The 18,353-nt window shown below is 47.2% G+C and overlaps 1 protein-coding gene across 1 annotated transcript; it reads right to left on the bottom strand.

Moving 5' to 3' along the window:
* Positions 1-2,998: 2,998 nt before the first annotated feature.
* LOC120909949 (gastrula zinc finger protein XlCGF7.1-like) lies at positions 2,999-17,533 on the bottom strand. The gene is made up of 5 exons (XM_040321771.1): positions 17,398-17,533; positions 14,226-14,310; positions 12,440-12,550; positions 7,835-7,927; positions 2,999-3,937 (listed from the first exon to the last, which is right to left on the bottom strand). The coding sequence occupies exons 1-5, from the start codon at positions 17,407-17,409 to the stop codon at positions 3,552-3,554; spliced, it is 687 nt and encodes a 228-aa protein (XP_040177705.1). The 5' UTR covers positions 17,410-17,533; the 3' UTR covers positions 2,999-3,551.
* Between the last annotated feature and the right edge of the window lie 820 nt (positions 17,534-18,353).

Below are 18,353 nucleotides of genomic sequence, written 5' to 3'. Positions count from 1 at the left end.
GTCGCCATCTGGGGCTATTTCATAAATTTGACACTTCCCCTATCCAATTTCTGGTATTGGAGGTTGTCCCACGTGACCCTCGAGGGGGTAACTGGGACAAATCTATTCTTCAGAGGGAGACTCTGTGGATAGAGCGCTTGGGCGCCACCAAAGCACCGGGGATAAATGAGGTACTATCATACAGGCCCTTCCTTTGAGGGACCTGTATGGCAGTTCTCACACCCAGAGACCTCTCCATCAAATCGACGTTGATCTTCAACGTTGACAGTTTACCCGCCCAAAATCACATCACAATTGACATTTTTTGTATTTATATTTATTCATTATTACTATTTTCATTTTTTCATATTCGTTTTGATAATTTTTTTATTTTTATTATTATTTTTTTCATTATTATTTTTTTTTTTTTTTTTTTTTTTTTTTTTTCATTATTTTTATCATTTTTTTCATTTTTCTTATTTTTTATTTAAAAATTAATTTTTATTGTCACATTATCATCATTTATTCTCATTTAATTGTTTATTGTATTTATAATTATATGTCTATTGGTTTGGTGTTGATGTTTGAGCCACTGTTTCTCTGGTCTGACCATTATGAATCTAAATGGTGTTGTTTTCAATTTTTCAATTTTCCTACAAAATAACTTCATCATAGATAAATGTGACTAATAATGCAAGTCCTTATTATCTGACCCAGCTACAGTAATTGGTTAGTTTGTTTTAGTGGCCGCATTGGCCCCATTTTGGGCCACCCCTATTTTTCTTTTTCAATCTCCAGGTTTCAAAAGTGTAGTCTGTGACTAATATTGTGCAGTTTCTCTATTGATGATTTTTTATCAATAAGTAGAAACAGTAGCACGACTATCATTTACTAATATGTTCTACATGCCAACTTTTTTGATGGATCTAAAATCGTTATACATGCATTTTGTGTGTTTTCTTATGTAAATGTTTTATCATTTTCTGTTTATCGTCTGCTCACCAAGCGAATACATATGTTCAGACCTATGCCTGCCTTACCAATTGTCACCACATTGCCATGCGCCGTTGAGCAAATGAACCAGTGGCCAGGTAAGCCATCACACCTTCTGGTCAGATGTTCTTTATTCAGACCTTAGAACGTGTGGTGGCACTCTCAACATGGTGTCTCAATTTCCCTATTTCCTTCCATCTGGGAAACACCATGTTATACACGTGTTGTCCATCTACACAAGGAGCCGCATCGCGGCTCACTGTGCGCATGCGCAACGCGCATGCGCAGTGTATCTCTTTCTGGCCGGCGGGATGACTGTCAATCACCGTGACGTCATCCGCGCGGGGTATTTAAACCCAACAAGAGCCTGTTGTCTGCAGGTGCTTTTGTTGAATGCCAGCAAGGACGGAGGTCTGGGAGGCCTGCACGGTATTTCTCTGCTCAAGATCGCTTCATTTGCCAGTTAAGCATTAGGCATGTATACTTTTTCCCCCGTCCTTATCTTGGTTGGTTCTAGCTTGCTACTATGCTTGTACTAAGAGTGATCTTGTATTTTTAACAGCTGATTGCTGTTCCTCTGTGAGGGGTCTCTATTCCCTGCATCAGCCTAATGCTCAACGCTGCCATCTTGTGGCAGTTTTTGAATTTGCGTCTTATCGAGTCTTCCAGTATTAAGGTAATGAATTACTGCCTACCTACCCACTTTTTTGCTAAAATGCATAGTTTTGGTTTAAACACCAACAATATTTGCTATAAATCAAATGTTTATTGATTTTGAGCCCACCATTTGGCAATCAATAACACTATTTATTACTACTTCCTTGTATATCTATTTAAAAAGTTGTTTATTTTTCAATCTTTTCTGGACTTTTTACAGTTAAGAGGGGACCTATTTGGATCTTCCACCTTCTGCTGTTTCAATATTTTATTTCTAAGGGTGTTTCTCCCTTTTCCAGTCCTTGGAATTGTTTTCTGAAGGCCTAGGCCCCTATACCTCCTCTAAGGTACGCCATACCAGCCAAGCGTTATACATACTGTTTCTTTTTTTATATATCTATCTTCTTTCCTTTTTCTTTTTTCTTTTTGATCTTCGTTTTTCTACGGTCCCATTCAATATTGGACCTATTACCCTATCTGTTTACTACCTATTTTTAGATACCCCAGCTGGTTCATATCTGCCCGGCGGTGCATGGTCAGTGTGGTTCCGACCCATGGTAATTTATTTCATCTGTCTAAGGTAGATGGTCTGATCATATATCCAGGTCTGGACGCTGCTGAGCATTCCTCAAAGTTATTAAACACCGATTTTTCGGTGAGTATTATGACCATAGTTAAACACTTCTCTCAATATGCTTAGAGGCTTTTTGCATTTATGTATAATATGCCTTAATGTGAAACTATATTGTATTGTACTTGGATATATACATATTTCTAATGGCAATATTGTTTTGTCTTTTAATTAATCAGAAGCTCCCGAAGAAGCGACAACGTCGCGAAACATGTTGAGCTGATCCCCACTTTTATCCAAACTCATCCTGTACCATCTCTTGAAGTGACAACGCCACCCAGTGCTTTTCGTGTATTTCATACATTTAGCCCTGTGGCTATCAGCAATGTCTTCAAAAAGGGATAGGAATTGAGTTATTTATGTATCTCATTGTATTGTTTTGTTTTCTTTCTTAATTATCAAATTGAGCAATTGTTCAGTGTTTTTTGTGCTAAGTGTATTGTTTAAATTAAAATTATTTATATATTTTTTCAAAAATCTGGTGCCTACAAAGTCCACTTTCTCCTAGTCTCAGACTTCACAGTCTTTTTCGTATAAAAAAAGAGACCAGTGATATGTCTATAATGTTAAAGACCATATAACTCCTATGAAAAAAGCAGAATCAAAGTTTGATTCTGCTTTTTTTCATAGGAGTTAAATGGTCTTTAACATTATAGACATATCACTGGTCTGTTTTTTATATATTCATATTTTCAGATAAATCACAGGTTTATTTATTTATTTATTTGGGGGGGGGGGGGGGGGGGGTTCTGGCATTCAGTTGTTGATAATCGTGATCATTAATCTAAGCAAAAGAATCGTGATTCTCATTTTGACCAGAATCGCGCAAGCCCTAGGTGGCAGCGGCCGCTGCCGTTACCGAGATATCCATCTTTAAAGTGCCGACGTATATGTACGTGAGCCAGTGGTTAAGAGCTACGTTTTGACGTGCAACGACTTGGGAGACGGCCCGGGGGCCATCTTCCCCTCACTCGTCTCCGTGTCACAGAAGGGACATGTTCCGATCGCCTCCGCCGTTACCGATGGCCACGGTGAGCGGCGGAGGTCACCGGAGCGCTGCAAAGGGGGGGGCCCTCTCCCGCCACCGATAAAAGTGATCTTGAGGCGAATCCGCCGCAGAGACCACTTTCATCTGAAAGAGATCCGCCCGCTCTACTAGCTGCTACCATAACCCCGGTATTCCTCTTCAAAGACAGGACGTTTATAGTCGTCCGGCGGGTAGGAAGCGGTAAAAGACGATTCAAGTAAACACCCCCCTGGCGCATGTACAGTTACGCACGTTTGGCGCAGTTCAGCCCATGTTGCAGCCTCTCCTCTCATGTCTTTTAAAATGCTGTCTCCTTGAAAAAGTTTGACCGCATTTAGTACATTCAATCGTTTTTTCTCCACCTGAATGAACCCTCTGATGCGTGACTAAGATCCGCCACGTATGACACTGTCGTCCGCATTTGGAACACGTGAAGGACTCCTGCGGGGAATGAGCTCTTTTATGTTCGTTGAGATTGGATTTATCGGAGAAGCGCTTCCCGCAATCCGAACAGGCAAAGGGCTTCTCCCCGGTGTGAAGTCTCTGGTGGACGGTAAGACTGTATTTCCGAGCGAAGAATTTCCCGCACTCCAAACACATGAAAGGTTTCTTCGATGAGGGCTGACCATCCGACGTTCTGTATTGTCCGTCTAAAAGAAATGAATGGAAATGAGAAAAAAAGATACAGGTGCTCTTTTTTTTTTTGTCTAAACTGGTACCTGGACTTTTTTTTTCTCCCAATGTGATTAACCACTTCCCGCCCGGCCTATGGCCGATTTACGTCCGGGAAGTGGTTGTGAAATCCTGACAGGACGTCCTGCAGGATTTCATGGCGCGCGCGGGCGATCGGTGATGCGGGGTGTCAGTCTGACACCCTGCATCTCCGATCTCGGTAAAGAGCCTCCGGCGGAGACTCTTTACCACGTGATCAGCCGTGTCCAATCACGGCTGATCACGATGTAAACAGGAAGAGCCGTTGATGGCTCTTCCTCACTCGCGTCTGACAGACGCGAGTAGAGGAGAGCCGATCGGCGGCTCTCCTGACAGGGGGGGTTCGCGCTGATTGTTTATCAGCGCAGCCCCCCCTCGGATCGCCACACTGGACCACCAGGGAAGCCCACCCGGGTGGGCCAAAAAAAAAAAAAAAAGCCTGAAAAAAAAAAAAAAAAAAGCAAAAAAAAAGACGCCAATCAGTGCCCACAAATGGGCACTGACTGGCACCCTGGGAAAATCAGTGCTGCCCCACAGTGTCCATCAGTGCCACCCCAGTGTCCATCAGTGCCACCCCACAGTGCCCATCCATGCCCAGTGCCCACCTATCAGTGCCCATCTGTGCCACCCTTAAGTATCCATCAGTGCCACCCATAAGTGCCACCCATAAGTGCCGCCCATGAGTGCCCATCTGTGCCGCCTATGAGTGCCCAGTGCCGCCCATGAGTGCCCATCAGTGCCACCCATGAGTGCCGCCTATGTGTGCCCATCAGTGCCGCCTATGTGTGCCCATCAGTGCCGCATACCAGCGCCGCCAATCAGTGCCACCTCATCTGTGCCCGTCAGTACTACCTCATCGATGTCCATCAGTGCCATCTCATCAGTGCCGCCATATCAGTGCCCGTAATTGAACGAGAAAACTTACTTATTTACAAAAAAATTAACAGAAAAAAATAAAAACGTAATTTTTTTTCAAAATTTTCAGTATTTTTTTAGTTGTTGCGCAAAAAAAAAAAATCGCAGAGGTGATCAAATACCACCAAAAGAAAGCTCTATTTGTGGGGAAAAAAGGACGCCAATTTTGTTTGGGTACAGTGTAGCATGACCGCGCAATTGCCATTCAAAGTGCGACAGCGCTGAAAGCTGAAAATTGGCTTGGGCGGGAAGGTGCGTAAGTGCCCGGTATGGAAGTGGTTAAAAAAAATAAAAAAATGTCGTTGTAAAAAATATAAGTTACACCCAAGCACAGAAAACTCCTCCCAAAAATGTTAAGGCCCCCCCCCCCCCATGTATGAACGTAAACGCATGCGTTGGGGCACCAACCGCTGATTGCGACACACTTGCATGAGTGAGGACAATTATTTTAGCACCGGACCACCCTCGCTAACGCTAAACTCATGGGGCCAGATCCACGCACCTCGGCGTAAATATAAGCGGGCGTAGCGTATCTCAGATACACTACGCCGCCGTAACTTAGTGCGGAGGTTCCTTATCCACAAAGAATTTGCGCCGTAAGTTACAGCGGCGTAGTGTAAATGTGTCGGCGTAAGGGCGCGGAATTCAAATGACAAAGATGTGGGGGTGTTTTATGTTAATTCAACTTGACCCCACGTAAATGACGTTTTTTTTTAACGTGGGGGGTATCCCAGTGCGTATGCTCGAAATCACGTCGCAAATAGTCAATGCTTTCGACGTGAACATGAATTTACGCAAAGCCCTATTCGCGACCGTTTTACGCAAACGACGGAAAATTTGACGCTGGCCCGACGTCTATACTTAACATTGCGTACGCCTCATAAACCCAGTGGTAACGTTACGCCGAAAAAAGCCTTACGTAAACGACGTAAAAAAATGCGTCGGCCGGACTTACGTTCTGAGAATCGGCGTATCTAGCTAATTTGCATACTCTACGCGGAAATCAACGGAAACGTCACCTAGCGGCGAGCGTATTTATGCACCTAAGATCCGACCGCGTACTAAGACGTACGTCAGTCGGATCTAGCCCCCATTCAGGCGTATCTTGTTTTGCGGATACAAAACAAAGATACGCCGGAGCATCCTAGAAGTTACGCGGCGTATCAATAGATACGCCGACGTAACTTCTTTGTGGATCTGGCCCATGACCTATAGGGGGGCTTTTTAACCACTTCATTACTGGGCACTTAAACCCCCCTCCTGCCCAGACCAATTTTCAGCGCCGACGCACTTTGAATGACAATTGCGCGGTCATACAAGGCTGTACCCAAATGACATTTTTGACATTTTTTTCCCACCAATAGAGCTTTTTTTTGGTGGTAAAAATTATATATTTTTTTATATTTTGTTAATTATTTTTTGCAAACAGGTAACTTTTCTCCTTCGTTGATGTACGATGATGGGGCTGCAACGATGGGCACTGATAAGGCGGCACTGGTGGGCACTGATAAGGCGGCACTGGTGGGCACTGAGAGGACACCAAGGCCCCGTACACACGAGAGGATCTATCCGCTGGAATTTATCCGCGGATCGGTTTCAGCGGATAGATCCGCTGGTGTGTACGATCCAGCGGATATTTTTCCGGCCGATGGATTTCCAGCGGATAAAAATTTCTTGGAATGCTAAGAAATCGATCCGCTGGAATCCAGTCCAGCGGATTGATCCGGTGGTCTGTACAGACTCACCGGATCAATCCGTCCGATTCCCTCCCTCGCATGCGTCGTAATGATTCGACGCATGCGTGGAAGTCCTTATATTACAGCGTCGCGCACGTCGCCGCGTCATCATCGCGGCGACGGCGCCACACGTCACCGTGGAGGGAATTCCGCGCGGATTTTGATCCGATGGTGAGTACAACCATCAGATCAAAATCCGCCAGAGGATTTATCCGCGGAAACGGTCCGGAGGACCGTTCCCGCGGATAAATCCTCTCGTGTGTACGGGGCCCAAGAGTGATGGGTGGCACTGGTGTGAACCGGAGAAGTGGCACTAATAGGTGGCATTGATAGGTGGCACTGATGGACACTGGTAAGTTACACTGATAGGCAGCACTGCTAGGTGGCACTGATTGACACCACTGGTGGGCATTGATAGGTGGCACTCGTGGGCACTGGCAGGGGGTATTGATTGCACAGATGAGGATAAATCCTCTCGTGTGTACGGGGCCCAAGAGTGATGGGTGGCACTGGTGGGAACTGAGAAGTGGCACTAATAGGTGGCATTGATAGGTGGCACTAATGAGTGGCACTGAAGGGCATTGATAGGTGGCACTGGTGGGAACCGGAGAAGTGGCACTAATAGGTGGCATTGATAGGTGGCACTGATGAGTGGCACTGAAGGGCATTGATAGGTGGCACTGGTGGGAACCGGAGAAGTGGCACTAATAGGTGGCACTGATGGACACTGGTAAGTTACACTAATAGGCAGCACTGCTAGGTGGCACTGATTGACACCACTGGTGGGCATTGATAGGTGGCACTCGTGGGCACTGGCAGGGGGTATTGATTGCACAGATGAGGCAGATTTGCCTCTTCCTCCTCGGGACCGAAGTCCCTTACACATAAGCCGGTGATCGGCTTTTTTTTCTCCTCATGCTGTCAGCGTGAGGAAAAAAAAAAAAAACGATTACCGAGCTTTTGTTTACATCACGTGATCAGCGGTCATTGGCTGACCTCCTGAAAGGCAGCACTGACTGGCATCACGAATGGGCACTGCACTGATAATCAGGGCATGGAAGACCAGGGGTCTTCATGCCCATCAGATTTCAATGGACGATTAATAAAATGTTTTTCGTGGACAGAGGAAGAAGGCAGAGGGAGTGCGGTAGCAGAATGCAAGATCCTTTTATGTTTAACACTCACCTATGCCGATCTCCAGAACATCCTTCCTCTGTAAGTTCTCACGTCCTTCTTCCTCCTTCTCAACTTTGACGTCTCTCTGAGCGGCTCCGGGATCTGTGAATAAAGATGAGAGTGAAGCCCCCTGTACTGAGGTGTATGAGAGACCCCAGAGAGTGTGTGGGGGGGGGGGGGGGGGGGGGACTGGTCACGTCTCTTGGCTGGTAACACACAATGACATGATGTGAGGAGGTTACGCAGCGCAATTGCTTACTTGCGCCGGCGTTACGAATGCTCCCGATTCAGGAACATCGTAACGCCGACTGCAGCCTAAAATCTGCGTGGCATAAGGCTCTTATGCCACGCTGATTTTAGGCTGCATTCTTGCGTTGGCCGCTAGGGGGAGCGCTCCCATTGTGATCAGCGTATAGTATGCAAATTGCATACTAACACCGATTCACAAAGTTGCGCGGGCCCTGCGTACGCAAGTTACGGATTTTTCCGTACGGCGTCTTTAGCGTAAGTCTGCCCCTTCTAATAGCAGGGGCAGCCAATGCTAAAGTATAACGCCCTTCCCGCGTCGCGACGTTCAAATTTTACGTCGTTTGCGTAATGCCGGGTACAGACGAGAGGACTGATCCGCGGATACGGTCCGCCGGACCGTATCCGCGGATAAATCCTCTCGAGGATTTCCGCGGATTTGGATCCGATGGAGTGTACTCACCATCGGATTGAAATCCGCGCCGAAATCCCATCGCGATGACGTGTCCCTGACATATTAGTATACCCACGCATGCGTCGAATCATTACGACGCATGCGAGGGAGGGAATCGGACGGATCGATCCGGTGAGTCTGTACAGACCACCGGATCGATCCGCTGAAGCCGATTCCAGCGGATAGATTTCTTAGCATGCTAAGAAATTTTTATCCGCTGGAAATCGGTCGGCCCGAAAAAAATCAGCGGAAAAATATCCGCTGGGATGTACACACCAGCGGATCTATCCGCTGGAACTGATCCGCAGATCAATTCCAGCGGACGCCATTCACGTTCACTTTGAAGCAAATGACGTCCTTGCGACGTCATTTGCCGCGATGCACGTCGGCGGGATCATTTACATTGCGCGCGCTTACGCCGGCAATTTTGCCGGCGCGCCCTCGCAATTTACGGAGCTACCGCTCCGTGAATCGAGGGCAGCGCAAAATATTTGCGTGGGCGCAGGGCAAAATCGGTGCCCTGTGCCTCCGCAAATAAAATGCAAATGTACCTGAATCTGGGCCAGAGTCTGAAAAACAGGCTCAGTCCTTAACCACTTAAGGACCGCCTCATGTACATATACGTCAGCAGAATGGCACAGGCAAGCACATCAACGTATATATACGTCCTCAGCTTGACGTGGGTCGGGGGTCCGATCAGGACCCCCCCCCGGTACATGCGGCGGTCCCCGTGGCTTCAGGAGCGATCCGGGACGACGGCGCGGCTATTCGTTTATAGCCGCTCCGTCGCGATCGCTCCCCGGAGCTGAAGAACGGGGAGAGCCGTGTGTAAACACGGCTTCCCCGTGCTTCACTGTGTCGGCGCATCGATCGCGTCATCCCCTTTATAGGGAAGACACGATCGATGACGTCATTCCTACAGCCACACCCCCTACACTAGTAAACACATACACAGTGATCCCTAAATGTTACAGCGCCCCCTGTGTTTAACTCCCAAACTGCAACTGTCATTTTCACAATAAAGAATGCAGTTTAAATGCATTTTTTGCTGTGAAAATTACAATTGTCCCAAAAATGTGTCAAAATTGTCCGAAGTGTCCGCCATAATGTCGCAGTCACGAAAAAAAATCGCTGATCGCCGCCATTAGTAGTAAAAAAAAAATAAAAAATAAAATGCAAAAAAACTATCCCCTATTTTGTAAACACTATAAATTTTGCGCAAACCAACCGATAAACGATTATCGCGATTTTTTTTACCAAAAATAGGTAGAACAATACGTATCGGCCTAAACTGAGGAAAAAAAATGTTTTTATATATGTTTTTGGGGATATTTATTATAGCAAAAAGTAAAAAATATTGCATTTTTTTCAAAATTGTCGCTCTATTTTTGTTTATAGCGCAAAAAATAAAAACTGCAGAGGTGATCAACTACCACCAAAAGAAAGCTCTATTTGTGGGGAAAAAAGAACGCCAATTTTGTTTGGGAGCCACGCCGCACGACCACGCAATTGTCTGTTAAAGCGACGCAGTCCCGAACTGTAAAAAACCCCTTGGGTCTTTAGGCAGCATTTTGGTCCGGGGCTTAAGTGGTTAAAATTTGATACTACTTTTATACATGCCTATAAAGTCCATTATCTCATCTCTATGATACTATCTGCTGCTTCATGGGTTTATATTGCTTTCCCGCGTAGAGGGATGTGTAAGTCTCTAACGAATCGTCTTGCTATATGTGATATCTGATGATGTGCTTTCTCATTGAAGACATTATACCCGTTATACACTGCAATAGTGACCTATGGTATATGGTTGGATTGTGTACCCCTAGGCAGCTTTCTTGCAGAAGACTGCAAATTGTCTGCCGGTATTTTCTGAAAACATGCTGCATTCATCTTGCCATCCATTTTAACAAGATTCCCCGTGCCTTTAGAGCTCACATACCCCAAAAACATCAGCAAGGCACCACCATGCTTCACAGTGGGGATGGTATTCTTCCTCTCCAAAAGTAGCGCTTATGATTGCGACCATAAAGCTCTATTTTGGCCTCGCCACTCCAGATTACAGTGTGGCGGAAGCTGTGAGGCGTGTCAAGGTGTTGGAGGACATAATGTAACCAAGCTTTTTTTGAGGCATTGGCACAACAAAGGCTTCTTCCTGGCAACTCGACCATGCAGCTCAAGTATCATTGTATTGTGTTCCTTGAAACAACCACACCCTCTTTTTCCAGAGCAGTCTGTATTTTTCTCCTGAGGTTACCTGTGTGGTTCTTCTTTATATTCCCCGAACAATTCTTCTAGCAGTTGTGGCTGCAAACTTTCTTGGTCTACCTGACCTTGGCTTGGTATCAAGAGATCCCTGAATTTTCCACTTCTTAATTAGTGATTGAACAGTACTGACTGGCAAATCCAAGGCTTTGAATATCTTTATATATCCTTTTACATCTTTATAACGTTCCATTATCTTGTTACGCATATCTTTTCACAGTTCTTTTCTGCTCATAGTTTAGTACAGTGGTGGTGAACCTTGGCACCACAGATGTTTTGGAACCATATTTCCCATGATGCTCAAGCACTCTGCAGTGTAGTTGAGCATCATGGGAAATGTAGTTCCAAAACATCTGGGGTGCCAAGGTTCACCATCACTGGTTAAGTGCATCCACGTGAGTAGAGCCCCCATCAGGGGGGTACAGGCAGTACACCTGTAAGGGGCCTGGTGGTCCCCAGGGGCCCGGATGGCATCCCCCTTTTTTTTTTTTTTATTCATTTTAATTGTTTTTGTCTGTCAGCACCCAAAGCCCCCCTTCGACCTCTAAGTGGTCCCCAGGGCCCCGACTGGCATCCCCCCCTTTTTTTTATAACTTTTTGTCAGCACCCAAAGCCCATCCCGACCTATAAGGGGCCCAGTGGTCCCCAGATGGCATCCCCCTTTTTTTTTTTGTCAGCACCCAAACCTTCTGGTGGTCCCCAGGGCCCCGGGTGGCATACCCCTTTTTTTTTTATAATTTTTTGGAAGCATCCAAAAGCCCCCCCCCCAACCTCTAAGGGGCCCAGGATGGCATCCCCCTTTTTTTTTTGTCAGCACCCAAAGCCCCCCATCCCGGGGGTACAGGCAGTACACCTGTAAGGGGCCTGGTGGTCCCCAGGGGCCCGGATGGCATCCCCCCTTTTTTAAAAAATTAATTGTAATTGTTTTTGTCTGTCAGCACCCAAAGCCCCCCTCCTACCTCTAAGTGGTCCCCAGGGCCCCGAATGGCATCCCCCCCCCTTTTTTTTTATAACTTTTTGTCAGCACCCAAAGCCCATCCCGACCTATAAGGGGCCCAGTGGTCCCCAGATGGCATCAGCCCCCCCCCGACCTTCCGGTGATCCCCAGGGCCCCGGGTGGCATACCCCTTTTTTTTTTATAATTTTTTGGAAGCACCCAAAAGCCCCCCCCCCCCCCAACCTCTAAGGGGCCCAGGATGGCATCCCCCCTTTTTTTTTGTCAGCACCCAAAGCCCCCCATCAGGGGGGTACAGGCAGTACACCTGTAAGGGGCCTGGTGGTCCCCAGGGGCCCGGATGGCATCCCCCCTTTTTTTTATAACTTTTTGTCAGCACCCAAAGCCCATCCCGACCTCTAAGGGGCCCAGTGGTCCCCAGGGCCCCGGATGGCACCCCTTTTTTTTTAATAATTTTTTGGCAGCACCCAAAAGCCCCCCCCCCCAACCTCTAAGAGGCCCAGGAGGGAATCCCCCTTTTTTTTTCCGTCAGCACCCAAAGCCCCCCCCCCCCCCCCGACCTCCAGGTGGTCCCCAGGGCCCCCGAATGGCATCCCCTTATTTAAAAAAATATATATTTTATTTTTTCGGCAGCACCCAAAGCCCCCCCAGCTTCTCGAATTTACGATTTTCTGGATTTATATTTTTTTCCCCTCACCTGTGCTGATCTCTATAGGAACTTCCTCCTCTTTTATCCTCACACGTATTACTTCTTCCTCCTCCTCCTCAGCTTTGACGTCTCTCTGAGTGTATCTGGTGTCTCCGGGGTCTGTGAATAGAGATGAGAATGAAGCCCCCTGTACCGAGATGTATGAGAGACCCCAGAAAGTGTGTGTGTGGGGGGGGGGGGGGGGGGGAGGAGACTGGTCACGTCTCTTGGCTGGTAACACACAATGACATGATGAGAGGAGGAGATCCGGAGTCTAATAGAGGCTGATGGCTCCTGACCCCCCCACTGGGCACATACTGTCTCCCCCATTACATTCTACTGACAGAGGAAGGGGAGGGGAGAAGAGATTGTTGTAGTGACTGAACAAGGAGAATCTGGGACTCTTCTCTGGATTGAGATTGCATTCACACCTCAGGGACGCAACGCGTTTGGCACCTAAGTAGATTATTTGTCTTTTTTTGGCACTCGGTCAAGTGCGTTTTTGCAGTTTTTTTTTTTGGGTGCCTTTAACCACTTCAATACAAAGCACTTTCGCCTCCTCCTGCCCAGGACAATTTTCAGCTTTCAGCGCTGTTGCACTTTGAATGACAATTGTGCGATCATGCAACACTGCACCCAAACGAAATTTTTATAATTTTCTTTCCACAAACAGAGCTTTCTTTTGGTGGTGTTTGATCACCACTGGGGTTTTTATCTTTTGCTAAACAAACTAAAAAAATAATCGAAATGTTTGAAAGAAAAAAATGTTCTTTGTTTCGGTTATAAAATTTAGTTTTATGCTTCACTGACGGGCACTGATAAGGTGGCACTGTTGGGCACTGATATGTAGAATTGATAGGCACTGATAGGCTCCAATAGGCTGCATTGATGGACACTGACAGGCAGCACGGGCAGGTGGCACTGATGGGCAGCACTGATGATGATGTACTGAATAGGTTTTGACAGGTGTTACTGTAGGACAGGGGTCTCCAAACTTTTCGAACAAAGGGCCAGTTTATTGGCCTTCAGAGGGCCGGATTGTGGTCAGCTTGGGCAGAAAATGTCCCGAGCCCAGCATCAGTGAGAATAAATAGGGCCTCAGGGTTCGTGGTCAGTAGTAGGAGGAGTAGTGCCCCTATTAGTATGAGGAATAGTATCCCATCATTGGTATCAGCAGAAGAAATAGTGGCTCCTTGTTGGTGTCAGTGGGAGGAATAGTACCCCAAGGGCCAGATAAAGGCTAGCAAAGGGCCGCATCTGGCCCCCCGGGCCGCAGTTTGGAGACCACTGCTGTAGGGCAATGAATGGAAATGTGATGGGCACTGACTGGCACTGTGGTGGTCACTAATTGGCACTTGATTGGGCACTGACAGGCGATCCTGAGGGGTTACTGACTGGGTACCTTTTAGGCACCTGTGGTGGCACACCCAATGGGGCTGTGCTGATAATCAATGTGCTAATTATCAGCACAGACCACCCCCTCTGACAGGGAGAGCCTCCGATCGGCTCTCCCTGTCAGTGCGAACCGAGGAATGCCGGCACTTCCTGGTTCACGTGATGATCAGCTGTGATTGGTCACAGCTGATCACATGGTAAGGAGCCTCTGTCAGAGGCTTCTTATCACGATCTGGGATGCGCCCTCGCGGGCGTGCGCCAGCATGTCATCCTGCTGGACGTCATATGACGCCCAGTCAGGATAACAGAACCACTTCCCGGCCGTCAATCTATAGGCCGGACGGGAAGTGGTTAAAAAATAAGAGATCTGGAAAATCTGGGACTAGTGCTTATTACTCACCTGTGCTGATCCCTGGAGGGACGTCATCACCCATCACATACGGCTCTCTCTTAATTTCAGTTTTATTATGCGTCATCTTTTTTTCCTGAACAACACACACAAAAAAAAAAATTATCTGAGAATAAACTGAACAATATTACTGTTAGCCATGCGTCACTATGAGAAATTAAATGTTAACCACTTAAGACCCGGACCTTTAGGCAGAAAAAGGACCCGGCCAGTTTTTGCGATTCGGCACTGCGTCGCTTTAACAGACAATTGCGCGGTCGTGCGACGTGGCTCCCAAACAAAATTGGCGTCCTTTTTTTCCCACAAATAGAGCTTTCTTTTGGTGGTATTTGATCACCTCTGCGGTATTTATTTTTTGCGCTATAAACAAAAATAAAGCGACAATTTTGAAAAAAATTCAATATTTTTTACTTTTTGCTACAATAAATATCCCCCAAAAATATATAAAAAAAAGTGTTTCCTCAGTTTAGGCCGATACGTATTCTTCTACCTATTTTTGGTAAAAAAATCGTAATAAGCGTTTATCGATTGGTTTGCGCAAAATTTATAGCGTTTACAAAAAAGGGGATAGTTTTATTGCATTTTTATACATTTTTTTTTTTACTACTAATGGCGGCGATCAGCGATTCTTTTTGTGACTGTGACATTATGGCGGACACTTCGGACAATTTTGACACATTTTTGGGACCATTGTCATTTTCACAGCTATAAAAATGCATTAAAAATGCATTGTTTACTGTGAAAATGACAATTGCAGTTTGGGAGTTAACCACAAGGGGGCGCTGAAGGGGTTATGTGTGACCTCATTTGTGTTTCTAACTGTAGGGGGGTGTGGCTGTAGGTGTGACGTCATTGATTGTGTTTCCCTATAAAAGGGAACACACGATCAATCACGGCGCCACAGTGGAGAACGGGGAAGCTGTGTTTACACACAGCTCTCCCCGTTCTTCAGTTCCGGGGACCGATCGCGGGACTCCAGCTGCGATCGGATCCGCAAGTCACAGAGCTTCGGACCGGGTAGCGTGCACGCGCCGGCGGCGCGCGTGACCCCACGGTTTGCATTAAAGAGCCACGTACATGTACGTGGATGTGCCCAGCCGTGCCATTCTGACGACGTATATCGGTGTGAAGGGGTCCTTAAGTGGTTAAAAAAAAAAATAGCGCAAAAAATAAAAAACGCAGAGGTGATCAAATACCATCAAAAGAAAGCTCTATTTGTGGGAGAAAAAAAAATTGTATTTGGGTATAACATCGCACGACTGCGCATTTGTCAGTTGAAGTAACGAAATGCCATATCGCAAGAAATGTCCTGGTCATTAAGGGGGTAAATCCTTCCGGAGTGGTTAAAGTGGAACTAAACCCTCCTCACCTTTCCAGTCAAGGAAGCTGCCATCTTAACTTCTGTTGATCTTCAGTTGCCATGGTGTCGATGTTTTTTTTTTAGTAAACCATTAATTGTAGGGTTTAGTTTCACTTTAAAAGCAATTTTGTTCCTCATCAATACACAAATTTCTGTAGCGCCTATCATGTGTGTGGCCAGTGGCGTACTAAGTGGGGGGTGGGGGTGCCACACACTGGAGGGCGTCAGGTCAGGCCAGCGCCCCCCCCCCCTCCGCAACGGAAGCGAAGACAGCGACGCGGGTTTAGGCAGCGGCACTAAGCGGTGACAGGACACACATGGAGAGCCTGAGGTAGTGGTATTGCGAGGTGCACCCGAGCCAGTCGGCACGCCCGAGACCCAGCGCAACAATCCCATTCCCTTCTTACTCTCTGTGGTCACGGCTCTGATCAGTCTCGCAGTGGCTTTCACAGCCAAGCAGAGTGAAGCCGCCTCCCCCTCCTCCTTTATGTCTACACAGTGCTGTGTAAGGATGAGCTCCGGCGTGTTCGCATAGAACACGTGCAGAGCCCGCCAGGAAGTCGGCACCTGCGCTGCGCTAATCACAGCCAGGCAGACATTTCCCGATCTCTGGAGCCGAGCATCGGACAATGTCTGCCTGGCTGTGATTAGCGCAGCGCGGGTGCCGACTTCCTGGCGGGCTCTGCACGTGTTCTATGCAAACACGCAGAAGCTCATCCTTAGTGCTGTGCATGCAGAAGGAGGGGGGAAGTAGCTTCACTCTGCTCGGTCTGATCAGAGCCGCGACCACGGAGAGAATGGGATCATGGCGCTGGGTCCCCGGGCGTGCCGACTGGCTCAGGTGCAGCTCGCAATACCCCTCCCCCTGCAAAGCCACGATCTCTGGCTCTCCATGTGTGGTCTGAGGTACATGGGTCTGAAGGGGGGGGGTCTGTGCACTGTAGGGGAGGGTCTGTGCACTGTAGGGGGGTCTGTACTGTTAGGGGGGGTTTGCACTGTGGGGAGGGGGTCTGTGTAACATGAAGGGGGTTAAGAACTGTTAGGGGGTGTCTGTGTAACATACAGGCGTCCAGAGCTCTGTTATGTAAAGGGGTGCAGGGTGTTGTGTAATGTAAAGGGGTCCAGAGGTGATGGGGGCTGTGTAATGTAAAGGGGTCCAGAGGTGTAGGGTGCTGTGTAATGTAAAGGGGTCCTTAGGTGCAAGGTGGGGTGTAATGTTAAAGGGGTCGAGAGGTGCGGTGCTGTGTAATGTAAAGGGGTTCAGAGATGCAGTTGTGGAGAGGGGTACACAGTAAGGATGAGCTCCAGCGTGTTCGCATAGAACACGTGCGGAGCCCGCCAGGAAGTCGGCACCCGCGCTGCGCTAATCACAGCCAGGCAGACATTTCCCGATGCTCGGCTGCAGAGATCGGGAAATATCTGCCTGGCTGTGATTAGCGCAGCGCGGGTGCCGACTTCCTGGCGGGCTCCGCACGTGTTCTATGCGAACACGCCGGAGCTCATCCTTAGTACACAGTAGTGACAAAAAGATATTGAAGGATGCAGAGGTATGCAGGGGGCACAGTGGGGTGTTTTTACATTTTAAGGTGGAGGGGGGGTTGCCAGATATAGGATCTGCCCCGGGTGCCAAATGCTCTAGGTACCGCTACCGTACGCCCCTGTGTGTGGCTTACATCCCTTTCACCACCAGAGCCCCCCATCCAATATTTACTACACTGGAGGACAGCAGGAAGATTAGGATTTGTGGAGGTGACATTTAGTCCACACAGAGGACCCCCTTCTCTCATAATAAGACATTATTACCTCCTCCTCCATGTGCACCGTCTCCTCGACCGACACCCCTCCAGGAAGTTTATTTGGGCTACAACAAGAGTCATTTTTTTCTCTGAGGCTACAACAAAATGGCCGCCCACTTACTAGTACCGAGGCAAACTATACAAAAAAAATTTAATTTCAAGGAAAGATATTGCGATATAACTTAAAAAATATTTGGCGTTTGATTTACTACCTAAATATACTACCTATATATATGTATATATTCGAACACTCCTATAAGCCTGCACTACAAGAAAATGGCCGCATCTCTTCTGAAGGCAGAAAATATTTGATGTATTGGCCTCTAGCGGTTAGTGGGCGGGGTTTGCCTTATACAGCGGATGCTCTTCCGTGTGGTTTCCTGGCCGCCTAGATGTTGCTATAGTGACGTGCGTGCGCAGAGAACGAAGGGAGAGTCAGGGAGGTTGGCTGCCATCTTGTGGAAATTTAGGAGACGGACCAGAAATTTCTTCTGCTGGGGTTTTTTATTTTTATTTTTAAGCTTTTCATTCATTTATTTTTCTCTATTTTCAGCTGTTGAAAGACACGTATTTCCCCCACAGACCAAACAGCACTGATAGAAATGTGCAAACTTTGACTTTTTCCCAAAAATCATTCGTTAGGCCTTAATTTCTATAGCTGACCATGGCTCCGCCTTCTCTACGCAGGATAACGACTCTCAGTGGGACCGATAACTAGAATTTCACTTTTTACCACTGCGTCGCTTTAACTGACAATTGCGCCGTCGTGCGACGCTGTACCCAAATGAAACTGATGTCCTTTGTTTCCCTCACAAATAGAGATTTTTGTATTTAATCACCTCTGCGTTTTTTATTGTTTGCGCTACAAAAAAAGATAAGACAGACAATTCCTCCCAATGATACCAACAATGGGGCACTATCTCTCCCAGTGATACCAACAATGGGGCACTATTCCTCCCAGTG

This window comes from Rana temporaria, chromosome 8 (assembly GCF_905171775.1).
Source record: "Rana temporaria chromosome 8, aRanTem1.1, whole genome shotgun sequence".
Taxonomy (NCBI): Eukaryota; Metazoa; Chordata; class Amphibia; order Anura; family Ranidae; genus Rana; species Rana temporaria.
This window is presented reverse-complemented; position numbering and strand designations above follow the sequence as displayed.

Excerpts from the sequence above, each read along its gene's own strand:
- LOC120909949 (XM_040321771.1), bottom strand. Across the intron at positions 12,551-14,225 it reads CCCTCCAGGGATCAGCACAG|ACCCCGGAGACACCAGATAC; the intron begins GTGAGTAATAAG and ends CTCTATTCACAG. Across the intron at positions 3,938-7,834 it reads TGTTCTGGAGATCGGCATAG|ACGGACAATACAGAACGTCG; the intron begins GTGAGTGTTAAA and ends CATTTCTTTTAG.